This window comes from Corvus moneduloides, chromosome 17, assembly GCF_009650955.1.
Source record: "Corvus moneduloides isolate bCorMon1 chromosome 17, bCorMon1.pri, whole genome shotgun sequence".
Lineage (NCBI taxonomy): Eukaryota > Metazoa > Chordata > Aves > Passeriformes > Corvidae > Corvus > Corvus moneduloides.
The window spans coordinates 15,758,554-15,784,260 of record NC_045492.1 but is presented as its reverse complement, the minus strand read 5'-3'; the positions used below and the strand labels follow the sequence as shown (position 1 = coordinate 15,784,260).

Sequence of the window (25,707 nt, the reverse complement as noted above, 5' to 3'; positions counted from 1 at the left end):
GAGAGGGAGGGGGGGGGCGGACAGGGGGGGGACGGGGGGGACACGGGGGTCCCCTCCCCCTCCCCTCGGGGACACCTTGGGGACACCCCAGAGGCACCTGAGGGGGGGATGGGTGACCCCAGGTGACCCCAGGTGGGTGGGGGGAGGGGGACAGGTGACGCCAGGTGCCCCCAGGTGTCCCTCAGGTGTCCCCAGGTGTCCCCGGGTGCCCCCAGGTGTCCCCAGGGTGTCCCTCAGGTGTCCCCGGGTGCCCCCAGGTGTCCCTCAGGTGTTCCCAGGTGTCCCCGGGTGCCCCCAGGTGTCCCTCAGGTGTCCCCAGGTGTCCCCGCCTGGGGGCACCTGGATATTGGGGAGGGGGAACAGCCCCCAGACCCCCACCCCCCCCCATTCCCGAGTGGTTCGCTCCCCAGAGCCGCCCCCGCCCCGCGCGGGCGGGACCATGGCGGGGTCACGGAGGGGGAGTCCCGTGCCCCCCCCCTTCACCCCGCACGTGGTGCGGCCCCCCGGCCCCCCTCATGAGCCGGACGAGCCCATTCCGTGCGGGGGGAGGGGGGGACGCGGCGCCCCCCGGCGGCGGCGCGCGGGTGGTGCGGCCTCCGCTGACCCTCTGAGGAGCCGGGCGAGCCCATTGCGCGGCGCGGGGGGGGGGGGGGGGGGGGGGGGGGGGAAGGAAGGAGCCAAGCGAAACGTCTCCTCTCACCTGTCATGGACGCCGCAGGCCCGGCCGGCCGCGGCCGCTCCTCCCGGGGAGCGCGGGGGGCTTTTTATTCCCCCTGTCCCGGTTCCGCTTCGTCCCGGAAGGAAAAGGAAAAGGAAAAGGAAAAGGAAAAGGAAAAGGAAAAGGAAAAGGAAAAGCGGCGGCGGAAGGAAACGGGCACCGAGCGGGGCGGGGGGGGGGGGGCCGTGAGGGGGAGACCCCGCGCGCGCTGCCGGGGGCGTGGCCATGACGTCATCGGGGGCGTGGCCGAGGGGGGCGTGGCCTGCGCGGCTCACCCGCCCGCCAGGGGGCGCCAAGCGAGGCCGGCGGTAATTAAGCAGCTCATTTGCGTGAATTTAAATAAACCGCATAAATTAGTGTTTATTGACAGCCCGCACACCGCTCCCACCCTTTATTGCCGAAAAAGCTCCCGCGCGGGCGCCGCGGGAAGCAAAAAAAACCGGGGAGGATCCACCCGAAGCGCAGTAAAAACGCCCCCCCGAAATCTGGGGAAAAAATGCCCCGAATTCAGGGAAAAAGCCCCAAAACGGAGGGAAAAGCCCCAAATTCATCCTTTTCCTGCTTAAAAAGCTCCCCCAGCCCGGCCTGCGCAGGGTCTCCGCTCGGGCCGGGCGCGTTCTGGGGGGAAAAAAGCGGCGTTTGGGGTTTGTGGCCACAGCAGAGGAAGAAACGTGGGGGGAGTGAGGAATTCCGGGGGTCCGGGAAGCCCTGGGGGGGCGGGAGGGGCTGGAGCCAAAATCCACGCAATTAAGGCAATTTGGGGGTTTTTGGGGGTTTTTTTGAGCACCTGGTCGTGGCTTTTGGGAAGGATTTGGTTTTTTTTTTTTTTGGGAAGCTGCTCCCAAAATTCCATCCCCCCCCCCAATCAGGGGATTCTGTGGGGAGCAAAGTCACAAATAAAGGAGGGGGGGATCCCTGCGGAGGGGGAAAAACCGGGAAAAAACTGGGAAAAAAACGGGAAAAACTGGGAAAAAAACGGGAAAAACCGGGAAAAAACAGGAAAAACCGGGAAAAAAACAGGAAAAACCAGGAAAAAAACGGGAAAAAAACGAGAAAAACCGGGAAAAAACGGGAAAACGGGAACAAAACCCCAATTCCGGAGCTGTCCCGCGTCCGGATCCCCAAAGGCCGGGAAGGAGATCGGGAAAGGGGAGAAATCGGGGCCAGAAAAGGAACTTTTGGTGCTGGTTTGGCCTCGCTCCCCGCCGGGATCCACCGGGATCCCCGCTGCCCTCCCGCGGGATCCCCCCTTCTCCCGGGGGAGCCGGCGTCGACTCCCAGCGGGATCCGCTCCTTTCCCAAGGGATCTCCCGTCTCCACGGGGATCCGGCCTGGAATCCTGCTGGGATCTGGGATCCTCCTTTCCCAGGGGATCCGGCCTGGATTCCTGCTGGGATCTGGGATCCTCCTTTCCCAGGGGATCCGGCCTGGATTCCTGCTGGGATCTGGGATCCTCCTTTCCCCAGGGGATCCGGCCTGGAATCCTGCTGGGATCTGGGATCCTCCTTTTCATGGGGATCCAGCCTGGAATCCTGCTGGGATCTGGGATCCTCCTTTCCCAGGGGATCCGGCCTGGATTCCTGCTGGGATCTGGGATCCTCCTTTCCCAGGCATCAAACCCTGATTCCCGACGGAACCCCCCTTTCCCCAGGGGATCCGGGGTGGATCCCACCGGGATCCCCCCTTTCTGCAGGGGATCTGGAACCCCCCTTTCCCAGGGGATCCGGGGTCGATCCTGCCGGGATCCCCCCTTTCCCCAGGGGATCTGGAACCCCCCTTTCCCCAGGGGATCTGGAACCCCCCTTTCCCCAGGGGATCCGGGGTGGATCCCACCGGGATCCCCCCTTTCTGCAGGGGATCTGGAACCCCCCTTTCCCAGGGGATCCGGGGTTGATCCCGGCGGGATCCCCCTTTTCCCAGGGGATCTGGAACCCCCCTTTCCCAGGGGATCTGGAACCCCCCTTTCCCAGGGGATCCGGGGCGGATCCCGGCGGGATCCCGCCCCCCGGCGCCATTCCCGGCTCAGTCGGGTTTCCGGCCCAGGCGCCGGAAGACGCTGCCGGCGGCGCGGGGCTCGCAGGAGCTGCTGACCTTCCCGCAGCCCCAGGGCGGCCGCGATTCGCCGGACACCGAGCTGGACACGGCCCCGTCCTGGGCCTCGGCGCCGCCCGCGGGGCCCTCCCGGCGCTTCTTGAGCACGCCGGCGTAGGGCAGCGCGTCCTCGGCGCCGGCGGCGCCGGCGGGATCGGGATCGGCGGGATCGGCGGGATCGGCGGGATCGGCGGGATCGGCGCCGGGGGCGTCCCCCAGGCGGCTGAACACCCCCGAGGGCTGCGGGGACGGCGGCGGCGGGTCAGGATCCACCCCAGCGCCGGCCCTGCCCCGCTGGATCCTGCTCCGGTGGATCCCTGGATCCTGCCCCGCTGGATCCTGCTCCTGTGGATCCTGCTCCTGTGGATCCCTGGATCCTGCCCCTCTGGATCCTGCTCCTGTGGACCCCTGGATCCTGCTCCTGTGGATCCCTGGATCCTGCCCCACTGGACCCTGCTCCTGTGGGTCCCTGGATCCTGCTCCTGTGGACCCCTGGATCCTGCTCCTTCAGATCCTGCCCCTCTGGATCCTGCTCCTGTGGATCCCTGGATCCTGCCCCTCTGGATCCTGCTCCTGTGGATCCCTGGATCCTGTTCCCTCAAATCCTGCCCCACTGGATCCTGCTCCTGCGGGTCCCTGGATCCTGCCCCGCTGGATCCTGCTCCTGTGGGTCCCTGGATCCTGTTCCCTCAAATCCTGCCCCACTGGATCCTGCTCCTGTGGGTCCCTGGATCCTGCCCCGCTGGATCCTGCTCCGGTGGATCCCTGGATCCTGCTCCTGTGGGTCCCTGGATCCTGCCCCTCTGGATCCTCCTCCTCTGGATCCTCTGGATCCTACCCTGCCTGGATCCTGCTCCTGTGGATCCCTGGATCCTGTTCCCTCAGACCCTGCTCCTCTGGATCCTGTTCCTGTGGATCCTCTGAATCCTGCTCCTGTAGATCTCTGGATCCTGTTCCCTCTGGATCCTGTTCCCCTGGATCCTGTTCCCTCTGGATCCTGCCCCTCTGGATCCTGTTCCCCTGGATCCTGTTCCCTCTGGATCCTGCCCCTCTGGATCCTGTTCCCCTGGATCCTGTTCCCTCTGGATCCTGCCCCTCTGGATCCTGTTCCCTCTGGATCCTGCCCCTCTGGATCCTGCCCCTCTGGATCCTGTTCCCCTGGATCCTGTTCCCTCTGGATCCTGCCCCTCTGGATCCTGTTCCCCTGGATCCTGTTCCCTCTGGATCCTGCCCCTCTGGATCCTGTTCCCTCTGGATCCTGCCCCTCTGGATCCTGCCCCTCTGGATCCTGTTCCCCTGGATCCTGTTCCCTCTGGATCCTGCCCCTCTGGATCCTGTTCCCTCTGGATCCTGCCCCTCTGGATCCTGTTCCCGTGGATCCTGCCCCTCTCAATCCAGCCCTTCTGGATCCTGTCCCTCTGGATCCTGTTCCCCTGAATCCTGCCCCCCATGATCCTACCCCTCTGGATCCCTGGATCCTGCTCCTGTGGATCCTGTTCCCCTCTCAATCCAGCCCCTCTGGATCCTGCCCCTCGTGATCCCTTCCCCGCCCTGGATCCTCCCTGCATCCCGGATCCCTCTCCTCCTGCTCTCCCAGGCTTCGCCCCCTCAGATCCCACCTGGATCCTGCTCCCTCTGGGATCCAGCCCCCCCGTCCCGGATCCCCCCGGATCCCCCCTCACCTTCCCGCCGGCGGCTGCGGCCGCTTTGGCCTCGGCTCCGAGTCGCTCGAACACCGACGTCCGGCCCAGGCCTGCGGATCCCGAGGGGGAGCCTCAGAGTTCGGGACCTTCCCCGATCCCCGCGGGATTCCCCCGCCAGGGGAGATCGGGATCCCCCCGCGCCCCGGGTACCTCTGGCCGCCTGCAGCTGCAGGATTTTCCGGCTGCGGGCCGTGGTGCCCTTGGGCAGCGAGATCACGTACTTGCCCTCCATCTCGGCCGTCACGCGGCGCCGCTTGGGCCCGGCCGCGCCTGCGGGGGCGGGGCTGGGGGAGAGCAGCCGGGGCCGCCGGGGCCCTCCCGGGGCTGGGGCGAGCCCGGAGCGGCTCCTGCTGGCCCACGGCAGCTGGGGATCCGTCCTGCTCCCTCCCTGAGCCCTCGGGATCCGTCCTGCTCCCTCCCTGAGCCCTCGGGATCCGTCCTGCTCCCTCCCTGAGCCCTCGGGATCCGTCCTGCTCCCTCCCTGAGCCCTCGGGATCCATCCCTGAGCCCTCGGGATCCATCCCTGAGCCCTCGGGATCCGTCCTGCTCCCTCCCTGAGCCCTCGGGATCCGTCCTGCTCCCTCCCTGAGCCCTTGGGATCCATCCCTGAGCCCTCGGGATCCATCCCTGAGCCCTCGGGATCCATCCCTGAGCCCTCAGGATCCGTCCTGCTCCCTCCCTGAGCCCTTGGGATCCATCCCTGAGCCCTCGGGATCCATCCCTGAGCCCTCGGGATCCGTCCTGCTCCCTCCCTGAGCCCTTGGGATCCGTCCTGCTCCCTCCCTGAGCCCTCGGGATCCGTCCTGCTCCCTCCCTGAGCCCTTGGGATCCGTCCTGCTCCCTCCCTGAGCCCTTGGGATCCATCCCTGAGCCCTCGGGATCCATCCCTGAGCCCTCGGGATCCATCCTGGCTCCTCCCTGAGCCCTCGGGATCCATCCCTGAGCCCTTGGGATCCATCCCTGAGCCCTCGGGATCCATCCTGGCTCCTCCCTGAGCCCTCGGGATCCATCCCTGAGCCCTCAGGATCCATCCTGGCTCCTCCCTGAGCCCTCGGGATCCATCCCTGAGCCCTCGGGATCCGTCCTGCTCCCTCCCCGATCCCTTGGGATCCATCCCTGATCCCTGGGAATCCATCCCGGCCCCTCCCTGATCCCTCTGGATCGATCCCAGCCCCTCCCTGATCCCTCTGGATCGATCCCAGCCCCTCCCTGATCCCTGGGGATCGATCCCAGCCCCTCCCTGATCCCTGGGGATCGATCCCAGCCCCTCCCTGAGCCCCCCTGATGGGGATTTTAGGTAGAACAGCCCCGATTTGGGTAGAACAGCCCCATTTTGGGTAGCCCAGCCCCATTTTGGGTAGCCCAGCCCCACTTTTGGGTAGAACAGCCCCATTTTGGGTAGCCCAGCCCCATTTTGGGTAGCCCAGCCCCACTTTTGGGTAGAACAGCCCCATTTTGGGTCGATCCCAGCCCCATTTTGGGTAGCCCAGCTCCATTTTTGGGTAGAACAGCCCCACTTTTGGGTAGCCCAGCCCCATTTTTGGGTGGAACAGCCCCATTTTGGGTAGCCCAGCCCCACTTTTGGGTAGCCCAGCCCCATTTTGGGTAGCCCAGCCCCACTTTTGGGTAGAACAGCCCCACTTTTGGGTAGAACAGCCCCACTTTTGGGTAGCCCAGCCCATTTTTGGGTAGCCCAGCTCCATTCTTGGGTAGCCCAGCCCCGTCCGTACCGGCCTTGGCGCCGGCGGCTCCGTTGGCCACGGTGACGCAGATGCCGGTGCCGGGGGGGTTCCGGGGGGGCCGCGGCGGCGCCGGCTCCCGGCTCAGGCTGTTGGTGATCATCCTCCCGGCGGCGCCGCACGGGGATCCCGGGGGCGGCCGGGCCCGATCCCGATCCCGATCCCGCTCCGGATCCCGATCCCGATCCCGATCCTGCCGGGAGCCCCCCGGGCCCCGCTCGGCCGCAGCCGCCGGCTGCAGCGACTCCGAGGCCGCCCGGCACATCTCCTGGGGGTGCACAAAACGGGGGCTCGGGGGGTTCTGGGGGTTTTTTGGGGTTTTCCGGGGTTTTCCAGGGGTTTCTGGAGTTTTCCAGGGGTTTTCCATGGTTTTTTGAGATTTTTCCGGGGGTTTTCCGGGGGTTTTCTGGGGTTTCTGAGGTTTTCTGGGGGGTTCCAGGGGTTTTCCAGAGGTTTTTTGGGGCTTCCCGGGGTTTTCTGGGTTTTTTGGGGGTTTTCTGAGGTTTTCCCAGGGGTTTCTGGGGTTTTCTGAGGGTTTCTGGCGTTTTTTTGAGGTTTTCTGGGATTTTCTGGGTTTTTTTGGGGTTTTCCGGTGTTTTCTGGGTTTTTTTAAGGTTTTCTAGGGGGTTCCAGGGGTTTCTGGGGTTTCCCAGGGTTTTCTGGGTTTTTTTGAGGTTTTCCAGGGATTTCTGAGGTTTTCTGGGGGTTTCTGGGGGTTTTCTGGGGATTTTTTGAGGTTTTCTGGGGTTTTCCAGGGGTTTTCCATGTTTTTCAGGGGTTTTCTGGGGGTTTTCTGGGGATTTTTTGAGGTTTTCTGGGGTTTTCCAGGGTTTTCCAGGGGTTTTCCGTGTTTTTTTGGGGTTTTTCTGGGGTTTCCCGGGGTTTCCCGTGGTTTTCCCGGGGTTTTTCTGGGGTTTCCCGGGTTTTCCCAGGGTTTTCCTGGGGTTTTTCTGGGGTTTCCCGTGGTTTTCCCGGTGCTTTCCGGCGCTCCCGGCGCTCCCGCACCTGCCTGTGGACCACCTTGGCGTGGCGCAGGATGGCGATGACGTCCCCGACCACGGTGATGCCGAGCTCCTTCATCAGCTCCTTGGTCAGGTCCAGCAGCATGTTCTTATGGATCCTGCGCCGGAAAGGGCCGGGATCCACCGGGATCAGCCCGGGATCCACCTGGATCGCCCCTGGATCCACCCCAATCACCCCCAGATCCACCTGGATCACCCCAGATCCACCCGGATCGCCCCTGGATCACCCCTGGATCCACCCCGATCACCCCCAGGATCCACCTCAATCACCCCCAGACCCACTGGGACCACCCCCAGATCCACCCAGATCCACCCAGATCGCCCCTGGATCCACCTGGATCAGCCCCAGATTCACCGGATCAGCCCGGGATCCACTGGGACCACCCCCAGATCCACTGGATCACCCCTGGATCCACCCCGATCACCCCCAGACCCACCTGGACCCCCCCCGGCCCACCCAGATTTCCCCAGGATCCACCCAGACCCGGCTTGGATGCCCCCGGATCCACCTGGATCCCCCCAACCCCCCCTCGGATCCCCCCAGATCCCTCTGGGGGTCTCAGGGGGGGTCCCAGGGGGTCTCTGGGGATCTCTGGGGGTTCCCAGGGGGTCTCTGGGGGTTCCCAGGGGGTCTCTGGGGGTCTCTGAGGGGTCCCTGGGGGGTCTCAGGGGGTCCCCGGGGGTCTCTGGGGGTTCCCAGGGGGTCTCAGGGGGGGTCCCAGGGGGTCTCTGAGGGGTCTCTGGGGGTCCCAGGGGGTCTCTGGGGGTTCCCCGGGGGTCTCAGGGGTCTCTGAGGGGTCTCTGGGGTTCCCAGGGGGTCTCTGGGGATCCCCGGGGGTCTCAGGGGGTTCCCAGGGGGTCTCAGGGGGGGTCCCAGGGGGTCTCTGGGGCTCTCAGGGGGTCCCCGGGGGTCTCTGGGGGTCTCAGGGGGGGTCCCCGGGGGTCTCTGGGGGTTCCCAGGGGGTCTCAGGGGGGGTCCCTGGGGGGTCTCTGGGGATCCCCGGGGGTCTCAGGGGGTCCCAGGGGGTCTCAGGGGGGTCCCCGGGGGTCCCCGGGGGTCTCTGGGGGTCCCAGGGGGTCTCAGGGGGTTCCCAGGGGGTCTCAGGGGGGGTCCCAGGGGGTCCCAGGGGGTCTCTGGGGGTCCCCGGGGGTCTCAGGGGGTTCCCAGGGGGTCTCAGGGGGGGTCCCAGGGGGTCTCAGGGGGTCCCCGGGGGTCCCGGCCCCTCCCCCACCGGTTGTCCACGAAGGCCACGGCGTAGCCCAGGGCGGGGCCCGGCGGGATCCCGGCGTCCTCGAAGAACCGGAGCCACTCGGACGTGGCTGCAGCGGGAAAGAAACGGGAATTTGGGGGGAAATGGGGATTTGGGGGGGGAAAAATGGGGATTTGGGGCAAAAAAATGGGGATTTGGGGGAAAAATAATGGAAATTTGGGGGGAAAAATGGGAATTTGGGGGGAAAAGTGGGGATTTGGGGGGGGAAATGGGAATTTGGGGGGAAATGGGGATTTGGGGGGGGAAATGGGAATTTGGGGGGGGAAATGGGAATTTGGGGCAAAAAAATGGGGATTTGGGGGAAAAATAATGGAAATTTGGGGGGAAAAATGGGAATTTGGGGGGAAAAGTGGGGATTTGAGGGAAAAAAATGGGAATTTTGGCCAAAAAAATGGGAATTTGGGGGGGAGAATGGGAATTTGGGGGGAAAAATGGGAATTATGGGGGGAAAATGGGAATTTGGGGGAAAAAATGGGGATTTGGGGCAAAAAAAATGGGGATTTGGGGGAAAATGGGAATTTGAGGGGGAAAAATGAGATCTGGGAAGTGGAAATGGGAATTAAGGGAGGTAAAAATGGGATTTGGGGTGGGAAAGATGGGATTGGGGAAGGGGGAAAGGAGGATTTGGGGGAGAAAATGGGAATTTGGGGAAAGAGGGAAATTGGGATTGGGCGAGGGGCGAATGGGATGGGGGGCAAAAAAAGGGGATTTGGGGCCAAAAAAAAAAGGGAATTTGGGGGGGAAAAATGGGATTTGGGGCACAAAGATGGGATTGGGGGGGAGGGGAGGGGGGGAGGGGAATGGGGGGGGAGGGGCCGTTCCAGGCGTTCCCAGCTGGCCCCAGGATTAACGGGAATGGGGGGAGGGGCGGGGGGAGGGGCGGGGGGAGGGGCCAGGGGGGTCTGGGGGGATTTTGGGGGATTTTGGGGGAATTTTGGGGGAATTTTGGGGCTCCAGTCCTTGCCCAGGGGGGTGAGGGGGGATTTTGGGGGATTTTGGGGGAATTTTGGGGGATTTTGGGGCTCCAGTCCTTGCCCAGGAGGGTGGGGGGGGGATTTTGGGGAACTTCACGGGATTTTGAAGGAATTTCGGGGGCGCTGAAAGAAACTTTCTGGATTTCAAAGGGAATTTTGGGGGGGGTTGGGCGTTTCCAGGGGAATTTTGGGTGGTTTTTGGAGGAATTTGGGCATTTTTTGAGGACTTCGGGTGTTTTTGGTGGAATTGGGGGGATTTTGAGGGGGAATTTTGGGGTTTTTTGTGGAATTTGGGTGGTTTTGGGGAAACTCGGGGGATTTTGGAGGGAATTTGGGGTGTTTGGGGTGAGTTTTCAGGTTTTTGGGGGGAATTTGAGTGGTTTTGAGGGAATTTGGGTGTTTTGGGGGGAATTTTGGGGTTTTTTGAGGACTTTGGGTGTTTTGAGGGGAATTCAGGTGGTTTTGAGGTAAATTGGGGGAGTTTGGGGGGAAAATTTTCAGGTTTTTTGGGAAGCTTTGGGTGTTTTTGGGGGAATGTGGGTGGTTTCGAGGGGAATTTTGGGGTTTTTGTGGAATTTGGGTGGTTTTGGGGAAACTTGGAGGATTTTGGAGGGAATTTGGGGTGTTTGGGGGGGAAATTTGGAGTTTTTTGGGGGCATTTGGGGTGCTTTTGAGGGGAATTTGAGGTTTTGGGGGGGATTTGGGGCGTTTTTGAGGGGAATTTCGGGGTTTTTTGGGGATTTTTGGGGGAATTCCGGGGTTTTTGTGGATTTGGGGCGTTTTTGAGGGGAATTCCGGGGTTTTTTGGGGATTTTGGGGCCCAGCCCTCACCCATGGCGCCGGGGCCGAGCCGGGTTTGGCAGAGCCGGATCAGGCAGGAGCGGCCTGGGGGGGGCAGGGGGGGCTCTCAGTGGGGGAGGGGCCGCGGCTGCCCCAAATCCCCCCCCAAACCCCCCCTGACCCCCTTGACCCCACAGGCGACCCCCCCAAACCCCCCTGACCCCCCCTCACTCCCCCTCTCCGCTCAGGCCCCACAGACCCCCCCCCCCCTTTTCCCGCCTCGCCCCTGACCCCCCCTCACTCCACAGAGCCCCCCTCCCTCTCCGGCTCCCCCCGGCCCCCACAGACCCTCCCGGACCCCCCCTGACCCCTCAGACCCCCTCAGACCCCCCCTGCCCCCCTTCCCCCCTCACCTCCCCTCGCCCCATCCCGCGGCCGGAGGCCCCGCCGGGAGCGCCGGAAGTGACGTCACCCGCGCGCGCCGCGAGCCGAGGGGCGGGGCCGGAGCAGCGCGAGCGCCGCCGAGCGACGGAGGGCGCCCCCCCGCGGACGCAGCGTGAGGGCGGTGCTGGACGGTACCAAATGGGGGGGGGGGAGCGGGGGGGGGGAAGGACCCCGAAACGGCCCCAAAACTGCCCCAAAACTGCCCCAAAACCGGGTCCAAACCGCCCAAACCCGCTGTAAAACCGGCTCGAAACTGGGCCTAAATGTGTCCCCCCCAACGGGCCCCAAATGTGCCCCCAAAACGGCCCCGAACGAGTCTCCAGACTGGCCCTAAGTTTGTCCCCAAGCGGCCCCAAAACCGGCCCTAAATGCGCCCCCAAACCGACTCTAAATTTGTCCCCAGGCGGCCCCAAAACCGGCCCTAAATATGTCCCACAACCAGCCCCAAACGTGCCCCCAAAGTGACCCCAAACGCGTCCCCAAAGTGGCCCCAAAGTGACCCCAAACGTGCCCCCAAAGTGACCCCAAATGTGCCCCCAAAGTGACCCCAAACGTGACCCCAAATGTGCCCCCAAAGTGCCCCCAAAGTGGCCCCAAACGCGTGCCCGTCCCTAAACTCTCTCCTAAACCTGTCCCTAAACCTGTCCCGAGCCTGCCCCGGCTCTGGCCCCGAATTTGGGGAGCCGCGCCCTGCCCCGAGGGGGCCCGGCCCCAGTTTTGGGGGGGGGGGAGGTCCCTTCCCGTCCCCTCCCCAGCGCTCGGCGGCTCCGGATCCCGGGAATTCTCCGGGGTCTCTTCTGAGCCCCAGGATTTTTGGGGTCCCTGCCCCGCCCCGCGCCCCCAAGCCCCACAGCCGCGGTGAATCCGGATTTTCCTGTTCCAGCTCGTGCGGGATGGGGCTGCACGGAGCCTACGCGCAGGTACGGGCTGGGGACACCCCAAAAACCCACCCCAAAATCCAAACGGGGACGTCCTGGGGCTTCCTCTGCCCCAAAATCCAAACGGGGGAGGGGTCCCAGAGCCCCCCAAACCTCAAATTGGGGATCCCAGAGCTCCCAACCCCCCCCAGATTTTGGGGCCCTCACCCCTCCCTGGCTCCCCCAACCCCAGAGCAGCCCCCCCCAGACCCACGGCAACACCTGGAAATGGGGCTGGGGGGTTTCCCTGGGATCCTGGGAATTCTGGGGTGGGTTTCAACCCCCAACCGCCCCCGAATTCGGGGTCCCCCCTCGTTGATCCTGGGAATTTTGGGGTGGGTTTCAACCCCCAACCCCCCACAAATTCGGGGTCCCCCCTCGTTGATCCTGGGAATTTTGGGGTGGGTTTCAACCCCCAACCCCCCCCCAAAATTCGGGGTCCCCCCTCGTTCTTCCCCCCAGCTGGACCCTCTGGAGTCCCGTGAGGCGCCGCCCCCCAAGGTATCTCTGCCCCCATCCCTTCCCAGATCCCCCCGGCATCGCGGGGGGGGGGGCTTAAACCCCCCAAATTAACGACTCCCCAAATTTGGGGGCTCCCCCCCGCCCCAGCGCCCCGCCAGCGCCGCGGTCTTCGCCGTCCTCTCCGCGCTCTTCCTCCTCACCTTCCTCGTCCTCGGCCGCCTGCGGCTCGGCGGCGACGCCGACGGCAGCGCCGGCTCCTGCGGGGACGCCTGCAGGTAGGGCCGGGCTGTGGGGCGGGGGGACGCCCCCCGGAGCCCCCCGCAGCCCCCCGCAGCCCCCCGGCTCCCGGTAGGATCGTGCTGGTGGAGAGCGTCCCCGAGGGAATGGCCCCGAGCGCCGGCCGCGCGCCCAACCCGTCCACCTTCGACGCGTGGCTGGGGCTGCTGGGCACGGCCGCCCGCAGCGTGGACATCGCCTCCTTCTACTGGACGCTGACCAACGAGGACACGCGGACGCACGAGCCCAGCGCGGCGCAGGTGGGTCCGGCGCCCAGCCCGGCGTTCCCACCGCGGTTTTGCCGGTTTTTCCCGGGCTGCAGCCGCTCCCGGTTTGTTTCGGGTGCTCAGGGCGAGCGGATCCTGGCGGAGCTGCTGCGGCTGCCCGGGCGCGGCGTGGCCGTGCGCGTGGCCGTCAGCGCGCCCTCGGCCAAGGCGCCGCTGGACGATCTCCGGGCGCTGGAGCGCAGCGGTGAGCGAGGGGAGCCGCCGGAATCGGGGCTCTGGGGGGGTCTGGGGGGAGTTCGAGTGGGAGACGCCCGATGCCGGCGCTGCAGGTGCGGCCGTGCGCGCCGTGGACCTGCCGCGCCTCACCGGCGGCGTCCTGCACACCAAGTTCTGGCTCGTGGACGGCGTCCACCTCTACGTCGGCAGCGCCAACATGGACTGGAGGTCCCTGACTCAGGTGGGTTGTGCCGGGGGATGGGGCCGAACGCGGCAGGGTGGGTGTGGAACCCAGTGGATGGGGCCAGAGATGACGGTGACGGCGTGGAACCCATCAAGGTTGGCCCCAAACCCGACGTGGATGGTGCCGAACCCAACAAGGTTGGCCCCAAACCCAACGAATGGTGCCGAACCCAACAAGGTTGGCCCCAAACTCAATGAGGTTGGCCCCAAACCCAACGAGGTTGGCCCCAAACCCAACCTGGATGGTGCCAAACCCAACAAGTGGTGCTGAACCCAACGAGGTTGGCCCCAAACCCAACCTGGATGGTGCCGAACCCCCTGGTCGGCACCAAACCCAACAGGGTTGGCACCAACCCAATCCCAGCACCGGGGCTGTGCCGAACTTTGGGCACTGGGGAGGGACAGCGGCATCATCCGATGAGCTGCCGGCGCCGCTCGCCGCAGGTGAAGGAGCTCGGAGCCGCCGTCTACAACTGCAGCTGCTTGGCCCAGGATTTGGGCAAAATCTTCGAGGCCTACTGGGCTCTGGGCGTTCCCGACGCGTCCATCCCGGCGCCGTGGCCGGACAACTACTCCACCGCCTTCAACATGGAGACGCCGCTGGAGCTGGCGCTCAACGACACCGCGGCCGCCGTCTACTTCTCGGTACGTGCCGCGCCCGCGGGGTGGGCGCTCCCGGGGCCGGCGGCGGCCGTGCCAGGGTTGACGCCGCCCCGGCGCTCCCGGCAGAGCTCCCCGCCTCCGCTCTGCGCCGCCGGCCGCACCCGGGACCTGGACGCCCTCCTGTCGGTCATCGACGGCGCCGAGGCCTTCGTGGACGTGGCGGTGATGAGTTACCTGCCCACCACCGAGTTCTCGCGGCCCGAGCGCTTCTGGCCGGCCATCGACGAGCGGCTGCGCAAGGCCGTGTTCGAGCGCGGCGTGCGGCTGCGGCTGCTGGCGGGCTGCTGGCGGCACAGCCGCGCCTCCATGTTCCCCTTCCTCAAGTCGCTCGCCGCCGTCGCCGACAACCACACGCACTACGACGTGGAGGTGGTGGGTACCGCGGGCACGGTGCCCTCAGAGGGTGACACGGTCCCTCAGAGGGTGACACGGTCCCTCAGAAGGTGACAGTGCCCTCAGAGGGTGACAGTGCCCTCAGAAGGTGACAGTCCCTCAGAGGGTGACAGTCCCTCGGGGTGACAGTGCCCTCAGGGGGTGACAGTCCTTCAGAAGGTGACAGTCCCTCAGAGGGTGACAGTCCCTCAGAGGGCGACAGCCCCTCAGGGGGTGACACCCCCTCAGAAGGTGACAGTCCCTCAGAAGGTGACAGTCTCTTAGAGGGTGACAGTCCCTCAGGGGGTGACGGTGCCCTTAGAGGGTGACAGTCCCTCAGAGGGTGACAGTCCCTCAGGGGGTGACAGTCCCTCAGGGGGTGACGGTCCCTCAGAAGGTGACAGTCCCTCAGGGGGTGACAGTCCCTCAGAAGGTGACAGTCCCTCAGAGGGTGACAGTCCCTCAGAGGGCGACAGCCCCTCAGGGGGTGACAGTCCCTCAGAAGGTGACAGTCCCTCAGAGGGTGACAGTCCCTCAGAGGGTGACAGTGCCCTCAGAAGGTGACACGGTCCCTCAGGGGGTGACAGTCCCTCAGAGGGTGACGGTGCCCTCAGAGGGTGACACAGTCTCTCAGAGGGTGACAGTCCCTCAGAGGGTGACAGTGCCCTCAGAAGGTGACACGGTTCCTCAGGGGGTGACAGTCCCTCAGAGGGTGACACTCCCTCAGAAGGTGACACGGTCTCTCAGAGGGTGACAGTCTCTCAGAGGGTGACGGTGCCCTCAGAAGGTGACAGGGTCCCTCAGGGGGTGACAGTCCCTCAGAGGGTGACCGTCCCCTCCCGCCCCCAGCGCCTGTTCCTGGTGCCCACGAGCGCGGCACAGGCGCGGATCCCCTTCGCCCGCGTCAACCACAACAAGTACATGGTGACGGAGAAGGCGGCCTACGTGGGTGAGCGCCGGGCGCGGGGCCGCGGGGAGGGGGCGTTTTGGGGTGCAGCCGCCTCCTTCCCCCTCCCCAAAATCTGCTGCAGGCACGTCCAACTGGTCCGGGGATTACTTCGAGCGCACGGCGGGGTCGGCGCTGGTGGTGGCCCAGCCCGGGGGCGGCGCGGGGACGTTCCGGGAGCGGCTCCAGGACGTGTTCGAGCGGGACTGGGGCTCCCAGTACAGCGTCGACATCGGCGACGCCGAGAGCTGGGGCAGCCGCTGCGGCCCCCGGTAGCACCGGGGGGACCCCGCAGGGGCCGACGTTTTGGGGGGAAAACGAAGAGAAATGGGTTTTTTCTGGATGTTGCGTTGTTGTGGTTGAGGCGGTTCGTGATCAGTGGACCCCCAAACTTTCTTCCCTGGACCCCCAAATTCCTCCCTGGACCCCCAAACTCCTCCCTGGACCCCCAAACTCCTTCCTGGTTCCCCAATCCCATCCTTGGTCCCCCAGTCCCATCCCTGGACCCCTCCCAAGTCCTCCCTGGACCCCCAGCCCCCTGGACCCCCCTCCCAAAAACACTCCGGGTTTTTTTGGGATTAACATTTATTCTGGCCAAGACAAGCGTGAGGGGCCGGGGGGGGGCAACGCCCTTGTGCCCCCCTTCCCTGGTTAATAGAAACACCCAAAAAACAGGCAAAAAACCTCAACATCTCCCCCGAAAAACAGCCGGATTAGGAATTTGTGGGGGGAGGGAGTTAGAGAGGGTCTGGGGGAGCTCAGTCACCGGTTTGGGGGGGTCCGCAAAGCCCCCCAGGCTGGGAGGGGGGGGCTCATGGCTCGCCGCAGATCTGGGGGCTCAGCACCAGCTGCGGCAGCTGGAATTTGGGGCTCCCCTCGCCTCCCCGAGGCCCCCCCGCATCACAGCGGGAAGAGATCCCCCCGATCCCAGCGATTTGGGGGTCCCCGGGGCAGAGCTCGACGTCGGGGAACCGCATCCTCCCCACTTTGGGGGGCTCCGGCGAGGCCCCCCCGGGGGTGAAGCCCACCCTGGGCACCCACCGCCGGCGCCGTGCCCCGCCGGGCCGGGGGTTCCCATCGCGGGGGGCTCCTCCTTCCTCAGGGCTGGGCTTGGAGCCGCCCATCCTCATCCTCCCGGAGGATCCCGACCCGCTCCCGGCGGAGCCGGCCCCGAATTTGGGGAGTTTCACCCCGAAGCGGCGCGCGGGCGGCTCCGAGGTCCCTTCCGAGCCCGGCGGAGCCAGCTCCAGCACCGGCACCTTCAGCGCCGGCGGCTCCGGAGCCCCGCGGCCCCCGGGGCGCTCCGGGGCCTGTCCCGGCAGCGCGAAGCCCACGGCGGGGATGGCGATCCGGGGCGGCCACGGCGGCGCCGACACCCCCCGGGATTTCGGCCGCGGCCGGAGGGTCGCGGGGGGCTCCGGCGCCGTCCAGCCCAGGATCAGGCTCTCGGCGCTGCCGCCCCGTTTCGGGGGCGCTTTGGGGACCCCCCCGGGGCGGAGGTCGGGGCTGGACCCCCCGAATTTCGGCAGCGCCGCCCCCCCGATGCCGAACCGCGGGACGCGGAGCCGGGGGGACCCCGGAGCGCCGCCGGAGTCGCCGATGCCGAAGCGGGCACCGTCCTCGACGTCGCCAAACGGCGCCAGGGACAGTTTGGGCACCTTCAGCTTGGCCCCGGCGTCTCCCACCGCCCCCAGATCCAGCTCCACGCTGGGAATGGCGATGCCGGGGGGCGACGCCGGCGGGGTCCCGCCGCCCTCCCGCAGCTTGGCCAGGGCCCACCCGAGGCGCGGGAGGCGGAATTTGGGGGGCTTGGGGGAGATCCCCACGGCCGGAGCCTCCAGCTCCCGGCTGAGCTTCCGCAGCCCCTCGGCAAACCTGGAGCCCGCCTCCGGGCCGGGGCCGGGCGGCGCCGGGCCGGGCATCCCGAGCTCCGGCACCAGCTCCACCACGGCTCTGGGGACATCGATGGAGACGGAGGGGACGCGGAGGGCGGGGAAAGCCCCCCGGGCGGCGGCCGCCCCCTCCTCATCCCCTCCGGCCTCGGGCCCCCCCTTTCCCGGGCGGATCTGGGGGGGGCTCAGCCCCAGGGACCCCTTGGGAGCCGCCACCTCCATGGCCGGGATGCGGGGCCCGGAGCCGGCCGGGGGCTCGCCGGGGGCTCGGGGCAGCTCCGGCGGCTCGGGAGGCTCCGGCAGCGGCGTCCGGGCCGCGGCCGCTTCCCGCACCGTGAGCCGGGGCCGCGGCGGCCGCGGGGGCTCCGGGGGGGCCGGGGCGGCCGGGGCCGGGGCTCCGCGGGGCTTCGGCAGCTTCGGCATCTTGGGAAGGGCCAGTTCCACCGACACCGGGGCCGCGGCGGCGGCGGGCGGGACGGGCGCTGGGGGCGGCTTCTTGGAGGGCGTCGGGATCGGGATGGTCTGGGGGGAGAGGGGATGCGGCACCCAAAGGACGCGGGGACCCCCAAACACCCCACAACCCGCCCGGCATCCACAGGGACCCTCAAACACCGCACACCCCATCCCGCATCCATAGGGACCCCCGAACACCGCACACCCCGTCCCGCATCCATAGGGACCCTCAAACACCCCATCCCGCATCCACAGGGACCCCCAAACACCGCACACCCCGTCCCGCATCCATAGGGACCCTCAAACACCGCACACCCCATCCCGCATCCATAGGGACCCCCGAACACCGCACACCCCATCCCGCATCCATAGGGACCCTCAAACACCGCACACCCCATCCCGCATCCATAGGGACCCCCAAACACCCCACACCCCATCCCGCATCCATAGGGACCCCCAAACACCCCACACCCCATCCCGCATCCACAGGGACCCCCAAACACCCCACACCCCATCCCGCATCCACAGGGACCCCCGAACACCCCACACCCCGTCCCGCATCCATAGGGACCCTCAAACACCGCACACCCCATCCCGCATCCATAGGGACCCTCAAACACCGCACACCCCATCCCGCATCCATAGGGACCCCCAAACACCGCACACCCCATCCCGCATCCACCGGGACCCCCAAACACCCCACACCCCATCCCGCATCCATAGGGACCCCCAAACACCCCACAGCCCGTCCCGCATCCATAGGGACCCCCAAACACCCCACACCCCATCCCGCATCCACAGGGACCCTCAAACACCCCACACCCCGTCCCGCATCCATAGGGACCCTCAAACACCCCACACCCCATCCCGCATCCATAGGGACCCCCAAACACCGCACACCCCATCCCGCATCCACAGGGACCCCCAAACACCCCACAGCCCGTCCCGCATCCACAGGGACCCCCAAACACCGCACACCCCATCCCGCATCCACAGGGACCCCCAAACACCCCACAGCCCGTCCCGCATCCATAGGGACCCCCAAACACCCCACACCCCATCCCGCATCCATAGGGACCCCCAAACACCCCACAGCCCGTCCCGCATCCACAGGGACTCCCAAACACCCCACACCCCATCCCGCATCCATAGGGACCCCCGAACACCCCACACCCCGTCCCGCATCCATAGGGACCCCCAAACACCCCACACCCCGTCCCGCATCCACAGGGACCCCCAAACACCCCACAGCCCGTCCCGCATCCACAGGGACCCCCAAACACCCCACACCCCATCCCGCATCCACAGGGACCCCCAAACACCGCACACCCCGTCCCGCATCCACAGGGACCCCCAAACACCCCACACCCCATCCCGCATCCACAGGGACCCCCAAACACCCCACACCCCGTCCCGCATCCACAGGGACCTCCAAACACCCCACACCCCATCCCGCATCCACAGGGACCCCCAAACACCCCACACCCCATCCCGCATCCACAGGGACTCCCAAACACCCCACACCCCGTCCCGCATCCATAGGGACCCCCAAACACCCCACAGCCCGTCCCGCATCCACAGGGACCCCCAAACACCCCACAGCCCATCCCGCATCCATAGGGACCCCCGAACACCGCACACCCCATCCCGCATCCACAGGGACCCCCGAACACCGCACAACCCACCCGGCATCCACAGGGACCCCCAAACACCCCACACCCCATCCCGCATCCACAGGGACCCCCAAACACCCCACATCCCATCCCGCATCCACAGGGACCCCCGAACACCCCACACCCCATCCCGCATCCATAGGGACCCCCGAACACCCCACACCCCATCCCGCATCCATAGGGACCCCCGAACACCCCACACCCCGTCCCGCATCCACAGGGACCCCCAAACACCGCACACCCCATCCCGCATCCACAGGGACCCCCGAACACCCCACACCCCATCCCGCATCCACAGGGACCCCCGAACACCCCACACCCCGTCCCGCATCCACAGGGACCCCCAAACACCGCACACCCCATCCCGCATCCACAGGGACCCCCAAACACCCCACACCCCGTCCCGCATCCACAGGGACCTCCAAACACCCCACACCCCGTCCCGCATCCACAGGGACCCTCAAACACCGCACACCCCATCCCGCATCCATAGGGACCCCCAAACACCCCACACCCCGTCCCGCATCCACAGGGACCCTCAAACACCGCACACCCCGTCCCGCATCCACAGGGACCCCCAAACACCCCACACCCCATCCCGCATCCATAGGGACCCCCAAACACCCCACACCCCATCCCGCATCCACAGGGACCCTCAAACACCCCACACCCCATCCCGCATCCATAGGGACCCCCAAACACCCCACACCCCGTCCCGCATCCATAGGGACCCCCGAACACCCCACACCCCATCCCGCATCCATAGGGACCCCCAAACACCCCACAGCCCGTCCCGCATCCATAGGGACCCCCAAACACCCCACACCCCGTCCCGCATCCACAGGGACCCCCAAACACCCCACACCCCATCCCGCATCCATAGGGACCCCCAAACACCCCACACCCCGTCCCGCATCCATAGGGACCCCCAAACACCCCACACCCCATCCCGCATCCATAGGGACCCCCAAACACCCCACAGCCCGTCCCGCATCCACAGGGACCCCCAAACACCCCACACCCCGTCCCGCATCCACAGGGACCTCCAAACACCCCACAGCCCGTCCCGCATCCACAGGGACCACCCCCCATCCACAGGGACCACCCCCCACCCACAGGGACGCCCCCCATCCACAGGACTCCCATTCCCCCCGGTCCCCGGGCCCGCACCAGCCTGGCCACGCCGTCCCGCTGTCCCTCGGGGGTCGCCGGCGCTCCGGGGCTCCGCCGCCGCAGGTACAGGGACACGCGGCAGCCGCCGGCCCCCTCCAGCAGCCGCCCCACGGCCTCGGGGGAGGCCCCCTCGAACGAGACCCTCGCGCCCAGGACGCGGTCACCTGCGGGGACACCGCCGGGACGCGCCGAGGGGCACCGTGTCAGCCCCGGTGCCACCCGCAGTGCCACCCCGGCTGTCACCCAGCCCAAGCATCACCCCGGGTGTCGCCTCAAATGTCACCGCCCTGAGCGTCGCTGCCCCGGCATCGCCCCGAGTGTCCCTCGCAGTGTCCCCCCCGGGCCGCCCCTTCAGTTTCAGTGCCTCCCCAGTGTCCCCCGATTGTCACCCCACCGGTGCCACCCCCGGTGCTGCCCCAGTGCCCCCAGTGCCCCCCCCCAGCCTCCCCAGTGTCCCCCGATTGTCACCCCACCGGTGCCACCCCCGGTGCTGCCCCAGTGCCCCCAGTGCCCCCCCCCAGCCTCCCCAGTGTCCCCCGATTGTCACCCCACCGGTGCCACCCCCGGTGCTGCCCCAGTGCCCCCAGTGCCCCCCCCCAGCCTCCCCAGTGTCCCCCGATTGTCACCCCACCGGTGCCACCCCCGGTGCTGCCCCAGTGCCCCCAGTGCCCCCCCCCAGCCTCCCCAGTGTCCCCCGATTGTCACCCCACCGGTGCCACCCCCGGTGCTGCCCCAGTGCCCCCAGTGCCCCCCCCCAGCCTCCCCAGTGTCCCCCGATTGTCACCCCACCGGTGCCACCCCCGGTGCTGCCCCAGTGCCCCCAGTGCCCCCCCCCAGCCTCCCCAGTGTCCCCCGATTGTCACCCCACCGGTGCCACCCCCGGTGCTGCCCCAGTGCCCCCAGTGCCCCCCCCCTGCCTCCCCAGTGTCCCCCGATTGTCACCCCACCGGTGCCACCCCCGGTGCTGCCCCAGTGCCCCCAGTGCCCCCCCCCCAGCCTCCCCAGTGTCCCCCGATTGTCACCCCACCGGTGCCACCCCCGGTGCTGCCCCAGTGCCCCCAGTGCCCCCCCCCAGCCTCCCCAGTGTCCCCCGATTGTCACCCCACCGGTGCCACCCCCGGTGCTGCCCCAGTGCCCCCAGGGCCCCCCCCCAGCCTCCCCAGTGTCCCCCGATTGTCACCCCACCGGTGCCACCCCCGGTGCTGCCCCAGTGCCCCCAGTGCCCCCCCCCCAGCCTCCCCAGTGTCCCCCGATTGTCACCCCACCGGTGCCACCCCCGGTGCTGCCCCAGTGCCCCCAGTGCCCCCCCCCAGCCTCCCCAGTGTCCCCACCTTGGCGCAGCCGCAGGGATTTGGGGGCTTCGGCCACGTAGATCCCGTGGCTGTCGCGGGCCAGGGAGAGCCCCCTGCCCACCTCGGCCCCCGGGCCCAGCTCCACCAGCTCCTGCGTGGGGAGGGGGCACAGAGACATTCGGGGCTGGCTCAGGGGGGTCCCGTGTCCCCCCCTGAACTCCCTCGGTGACCTCCCCTCCGGCCCCGCGTCCTCCTCCAGACCCCTCCTCACCTCCATGGCGGGAGGGGGGTCCCTCTTCTGCGGGGGTCTTGGGGGGTCCCAGGGGGAACAAGCAGTGGTGGGGGGGTAGGTCCGCGGCTCCGGGTCCTGGAAAAGGGGCACGGAGACCGACAACCTCCCATTGCAGCCCCCCAAATCCCCCCCAAACTTCATTGCAGCCCCTGCAAACCTTCATTGCATCCCCCAAACCCCATTGCAGCCACCCCAAATCCCCCATTGCACCCCCCAAATCCCATCACAGCCCCCCAAATCCCCCATTGCACCCCCCAAATCCCATCACAGCCACCCCAAACCCCCAATTGCACCATCAAACCCCATCGCAGCCCCCCAAATCCCCCATTGCACCCCCCAAATCCCATCACAGCCACCCCAAATCCCCCAACTGCACCCTCAAACCCCATCGCAGCCCCCCAAATCCCGAGTTGCACCCTCAAACCCCATCGCAGCCACCCCAAATCCCCCACTGCACCCCCCAAATCCCATCACAGCCTCCCAAACCCCCACTGTACCCCCTCAAACCCCATCGCAGCCACCCCAAATCCCCCAACTGCACCCCCCAAACCCCATTGCAGCCCCCCAAATCCCCCATTGCGCCATCAAACCCCATCGCAGCCACCCCAAATCCCCCATTGCACCATCAAACCCCATTGCAGCCCCCCAAATCCCCCATTGCACCCCCCAAATCCCATCACAGCCACCCCAAATCCCCCAATTGCACCATCAAACCCCATCGCAGCCCCCCAAATCCCCCATTGCACCCTCAAACCCCATCGCAGCCACCCCAAATCCCCCATTGCACCCCCCAAATCCCATCACAGCCACCCCAAATCCCCCAATTGCACCATCAAACCCCATCGCAGCCACCCCAAATCCCCAATTGCACCCTCAAACCCCATCGCAGACACCCCAAATCCCCCAACTGCACCCTCAAACCCCATTGCAGCCCCCCAAATCCCCCATTGCACCCTCAAACCCCATTGCAGCCCCCCAAATCCCCCATTGCATCCCCCAAACCCCATTGCAGCCCCCCAAATCCCCCATTGCATCCCCCAAACCCCATCGCAGCCACCCCAAATCCCCCATTGCACCCCCAAACCCCATTCCAGGCCCCTCCAAACCACCCTGGGCAGGGTGGGCTCCCCTTTTTCCCAGCCCGCACCCCAAATTCCCCTCCGGCAGCTTCCCGCTGCGCCGCTGCTCTGGGAGCGGATCCGTGTCCCCCCACCCCCAGCACGGAGACCCCCCCTTTTGGAATCCCCCCCCCACGCACCCGCGGCACAAGGGGGGTCCTTGTCCTGCCCCCCCCGCCCGCCGCTCCCGGGGAATTCCGGGAATCTGGGGGACTCAGCACAAAATCCCGTGGGATGGAGCCGGGCCCGAGGCCCGGGTGAGGGGTAGGACGGGGGGGGAGAGGGGCTGCAGCGTTTGGGGGACCCCTGAGACCCCCCAAAACTCCCCTGGGACAGCCGTAACACTCCAGGGATCCCCGTATCACCCTCAGAACCCCACAAACAGCCCCTGGGACACTCCGCGGTACCCCTAAACCACCCCTGGGACCCCCACAACACCCTTAGGATTCCTACGGCACCCCTGGGACCCCCCAGCCACCCCTGGAACCCCCACAGCACCCCATAGGGCCCCCGTAGTGACCCCAGGACGCCCACGGCACCCCACGGGACCCCTGGAATGCCCCCCAAAAGCTGCCCAGCAATGCAATGACTCATCAGCTCCCGTGGCTTGCAGAGGAATGGCGGGATTTGGGTGCGGGGAGCCCCTCGAATTCGGCAGCAGCTGCTGAGAGACCACACCCCAAAACCCAGGGAGGTGTGAGACTCCCCCCCCCCTCAATATAAGGAAACATGGCGGGAACCGTGAGGGGAAAAGGGTGAGAAATGTGAGGGGAAAAGGGCGAGAAATGTGAGGGGAAAAGGGCGGGAACCGTGAGGAGAAAAGAGTGAGGACTGTGAGGGGAAAAAGGGTGGGAAATGTGAGGGGGAAAAGGGGGGAACTGTGAGGGGAAAAAGAGTGAGAAATGTGAGGGGGAAAAGGGGGGGAACTGTGAGGGGAAAAAGAGTGAGAAATGTGAGGGGAAAAAGGGGGGAACTGTGAGGGGGAAAAGGGTGGGAAATGTGAGGGGAAAAAGGGGGGAACTGTGAGGGGGAAAAGGGTGGGAAATGTGAGGGGAAGAGTGAGGGAACCGTGAGGGGAAGAAGGGTGAGAAATGTGAGGGGAAAAGGGGGGGAACCGTGAGGGGAAAAGAGTGAGAACTTGGAGGGGAAAAAGGGTGGGAAATGTGAGGGGAAAAGGGGGGGAACCGTGAGGGGAAAAGGGGGGGAACTGTGAGGGGAAAAAGGGTGGGAAATGTGAGGGGGAAAGGGGGGGAACCGTGAGGGGGAAAAGGGTGGGAAATGTAAAGGGAAAAGGGAGGGAACCGTGAGGAGAAAAAGGGTGAGAAATGTGAGGGGAAAAGCGAGGGGAACCGTGAGGGGAAAAAGGGGGGAATCGTGAGGGGAAAAAGGGTGAGAAATGTGAGGGGAAAAGGGGGGGGAACCGTGAGGAGAAAAGAGTGAGATCTGTGAGGAGAAAAAGGGTGGGAAATGTGAGGGGAAAAGAGTGAGAACTGTGAGGGGAAAAAGGGTGGGAAATGTGAAGGGGAAAAGGGGGGGAACTGTGAGGGGAAAAAGGGTGGGAAATGTGAGGGGGAAAGAGTGAGAAATGTGAGGGGGAAAAGGGTGGGAAATGTGAAGGGAAAAAGGGGGGGAACTGTGAGGGGAAAAAGGGTGGGAAATGTGAGGGGAAAAGAGTGAGAAATGTGAGGGGGAAAAGGGTGGGAAATGTGAAGGGGAAAAGGGGGGGAACTGTGAGGGGGAAAAGGGTGAGAAATGTCAGGGGAAAAGGGGGGGAACCGTGAGGGGAAAAGGGCGGGAAACCTGAGGGGAAAAGAGTGAGACATGTGAGGGGGAAAAGGGCTGGCAAAGGGAGAAAAAAAGGGTGGGAAAAGGGAGAGGAAAAAAAGGCGGGAAACGTGAGGGGGAAAGAGGGAGGCTGGGGTGGCTGAGAGGATTTTGGGGGTCACTGAGGGGGTTTGGGGGACACCGAGGGTTTTGGGGTGCTCTGAAGGGTTTGGAGTCTTCATGCCAAGGAGCTCTGGCTGTGCTGGGAGAGCCTGTGGAGAACTCTGGGGATGCTGCTCTGGGATCTCCACAACCTGGATTTTCATGGTGAGTCTGAGACACCCTCAAATTCCACCCTGAGGAGGGTCTGGGAGGTGGGATCACCCCTAAAATCCCTCCCCCGAAAAAAACCGGGCTGAACTGGGCTAACCTGTGGGGACTCCTCCTCTTAAACAGCCAGAGGCAACCCCAGGGCTGCACCCCCCAATATTTGGGGGGGACCGCCCACCTCCCCTCCCCTTCGAGAGGGGACCCCGGAGGAGGGTTGGAAAGGTCCGTGCCTCAGTTTCCCCTTCCAGGACCCTCCGGGTGACATCGGGAGTGGGGTCCGTGCCTCAGTTTCCCCTCCAGGTGGCACGGGGCCGTTCCGTGCCTCAGTTTCCCCCTCCAGGTGACACGGGGCCGTTCCGTGCCTCAGTTTCCCCTCCAGGTGACACGGGCCCGTTCCGTGCCTCAGTTTCCCCTCCAGGTGACACGGGCCCGTTCCGTGCCTCAGTTTCCCCTCCAGGTGACACGGGGCCGTTCCGTGCCTCAGTTTCCCCGTCCAGGTGGCACGGGGCCGTTCCGTGCCTCAGTTTCCCCTCCAGGTGACACGGGCCCGTTCCGTGCCTCAGTTTCCCGCCCCCCCCGGAGCCTCCCCCTCACGTCACGGGGGGAGGGGCTGCAGGTGTCACCGGGAGCCGTCGCGACACGGGGGGGACACGATC

General features: G+C 66.1%; 4 protein-coding genes and 1 long non-coding RNA gene across 9 annotated transcripts; 2 read left to right on the top strand and 3 right to left on the bottom strand.

The window, feature by feature from the left end:
* Positions 1–1,048: 1,048 nt before the first annotated feature.
* On the bottom strand, positions 1,049–2,733 carry LOC116452707 (collagen alpha-1(III) chain-like). The gene is made up of 3 exons (XM_032127376.1): positions 2,410–2,733; positions 2,309–2,366; positions 1,049–2,115 (listed from the first exon to the last, which is right to left on the bottom strand). The coding sequence occupies exons 1-3, from the start codon at positions 2,731–2,733 to the stop codon at positions 1,466–1,468; spliced, it is 1,032 nt and encodes a 343-aa protein (XP_031983267.1). The 3' UTR covers positions 1,049–1,465.
* C17H19orf47 (chromosome 17 C19orf47 homolog) lies at positions 2,652–10,812 on the bottom strand. The gene is made up of 8 exons (XM_032126916.1): positions 10,712–10,812; positions 10,350–10,403; positions 8,506–8,593; positions 7,257–7,371; positions 6,243–6,519; positions 4,663–4,782; positions 4,492–4,562; positions 2,652–3,049 (listed from the first exon to the last, which is right to left on the bottom strand). Exons 2-8 carry the CDS (start codon positions 10,351–10,353, stop codon positions 2,741–2,743), a joined length of 984 nt encoding a protein of 327 aa, XP_031982807.1. The 5' UTR covers positions 10,354–10,403; positions 10,712–10,812; the 3' UTR covers positions 2,652–2,740.
* Positions 10,813–10,919: 107 nt separating this feature from the next.
* On the top strand, positions 10,920–15,753 carry PLD3 (phospholipase D family member 3). Of its 5 annotated transcripts, none has more exons than XM_032126913.1 (10): positions 10,929–11,662; positions 12,122–12,160; positions 12,269–12,396; positions 12,456–12,657; positions 12,748–12,868; positions 12,954–13,081; positions 13,528–13,728; positions 13,813–14,118; positions 14,968–15,067; positions 15,150–15,407. In XM_032126913.1, exons 1-10 carry the CDS (start codon positions 11,306–11,308, stop codon positions 15,338–15,340), a joined length of 1,773 nt encoding a protein of 590 aa, XP_031982804.1. In that variant the 5' UTR covers positions 10,929–11,305; the 3' UTR covers positions 15,341–15,407. The 5 variants fall into 5 exon arrangements, with proteins under 5 accessions (XP_031982802.1, XP_031982803.1, XP_031982806.1 ...); XM_032126914.1 differs by having other exon boundaries at positions 10,931–11,662; positions 12,474–12,657; XM_032126911.1 differs by lacking the exon at positions 14,968–15,067 and having other exon boundaries at positions 10,920–11,662; positions 15,150–15,753.
* A 123-nt stretch (positions 15,754–15,876) lies between these two features.
* LOC116452706 (collagen alpha-1(I) chain-like) lies at positions 15,877–21,824 on the bottom strand. Its single transcript, XM_032127375.1, has 4 exons — positions 21,819–21,824; positions 21,587–21,698; positions 20,195–20,419; positions 15,877–17,279 (listed from the first exon to the last, which is right to left on the bottom strand). Exons 1-4 carry the CDS (start codon positions 21,822–21,824, stop codon positions 15,877–15,879), a joined length of 1,746 nt encoding a protein of 581 aa, XP_031983266.1.
* A 1,432-nt stretch (positions 21,825–23,256) lies between these two features.
* LOC116452575 lies at positions 23,257–25,671 on the top strand. Its single transcript, XR_004243542.1, has 3 exons — positions 23,257–23,712; positions 24,948–25,048; positions 25,300–25,671. It is a non-coding gene; the product is annotated as an uncharacterized LOC116452575 (long non-coding RNA).
* Positions 25,672–25,707: the final 36 nt, after the last annotated feature.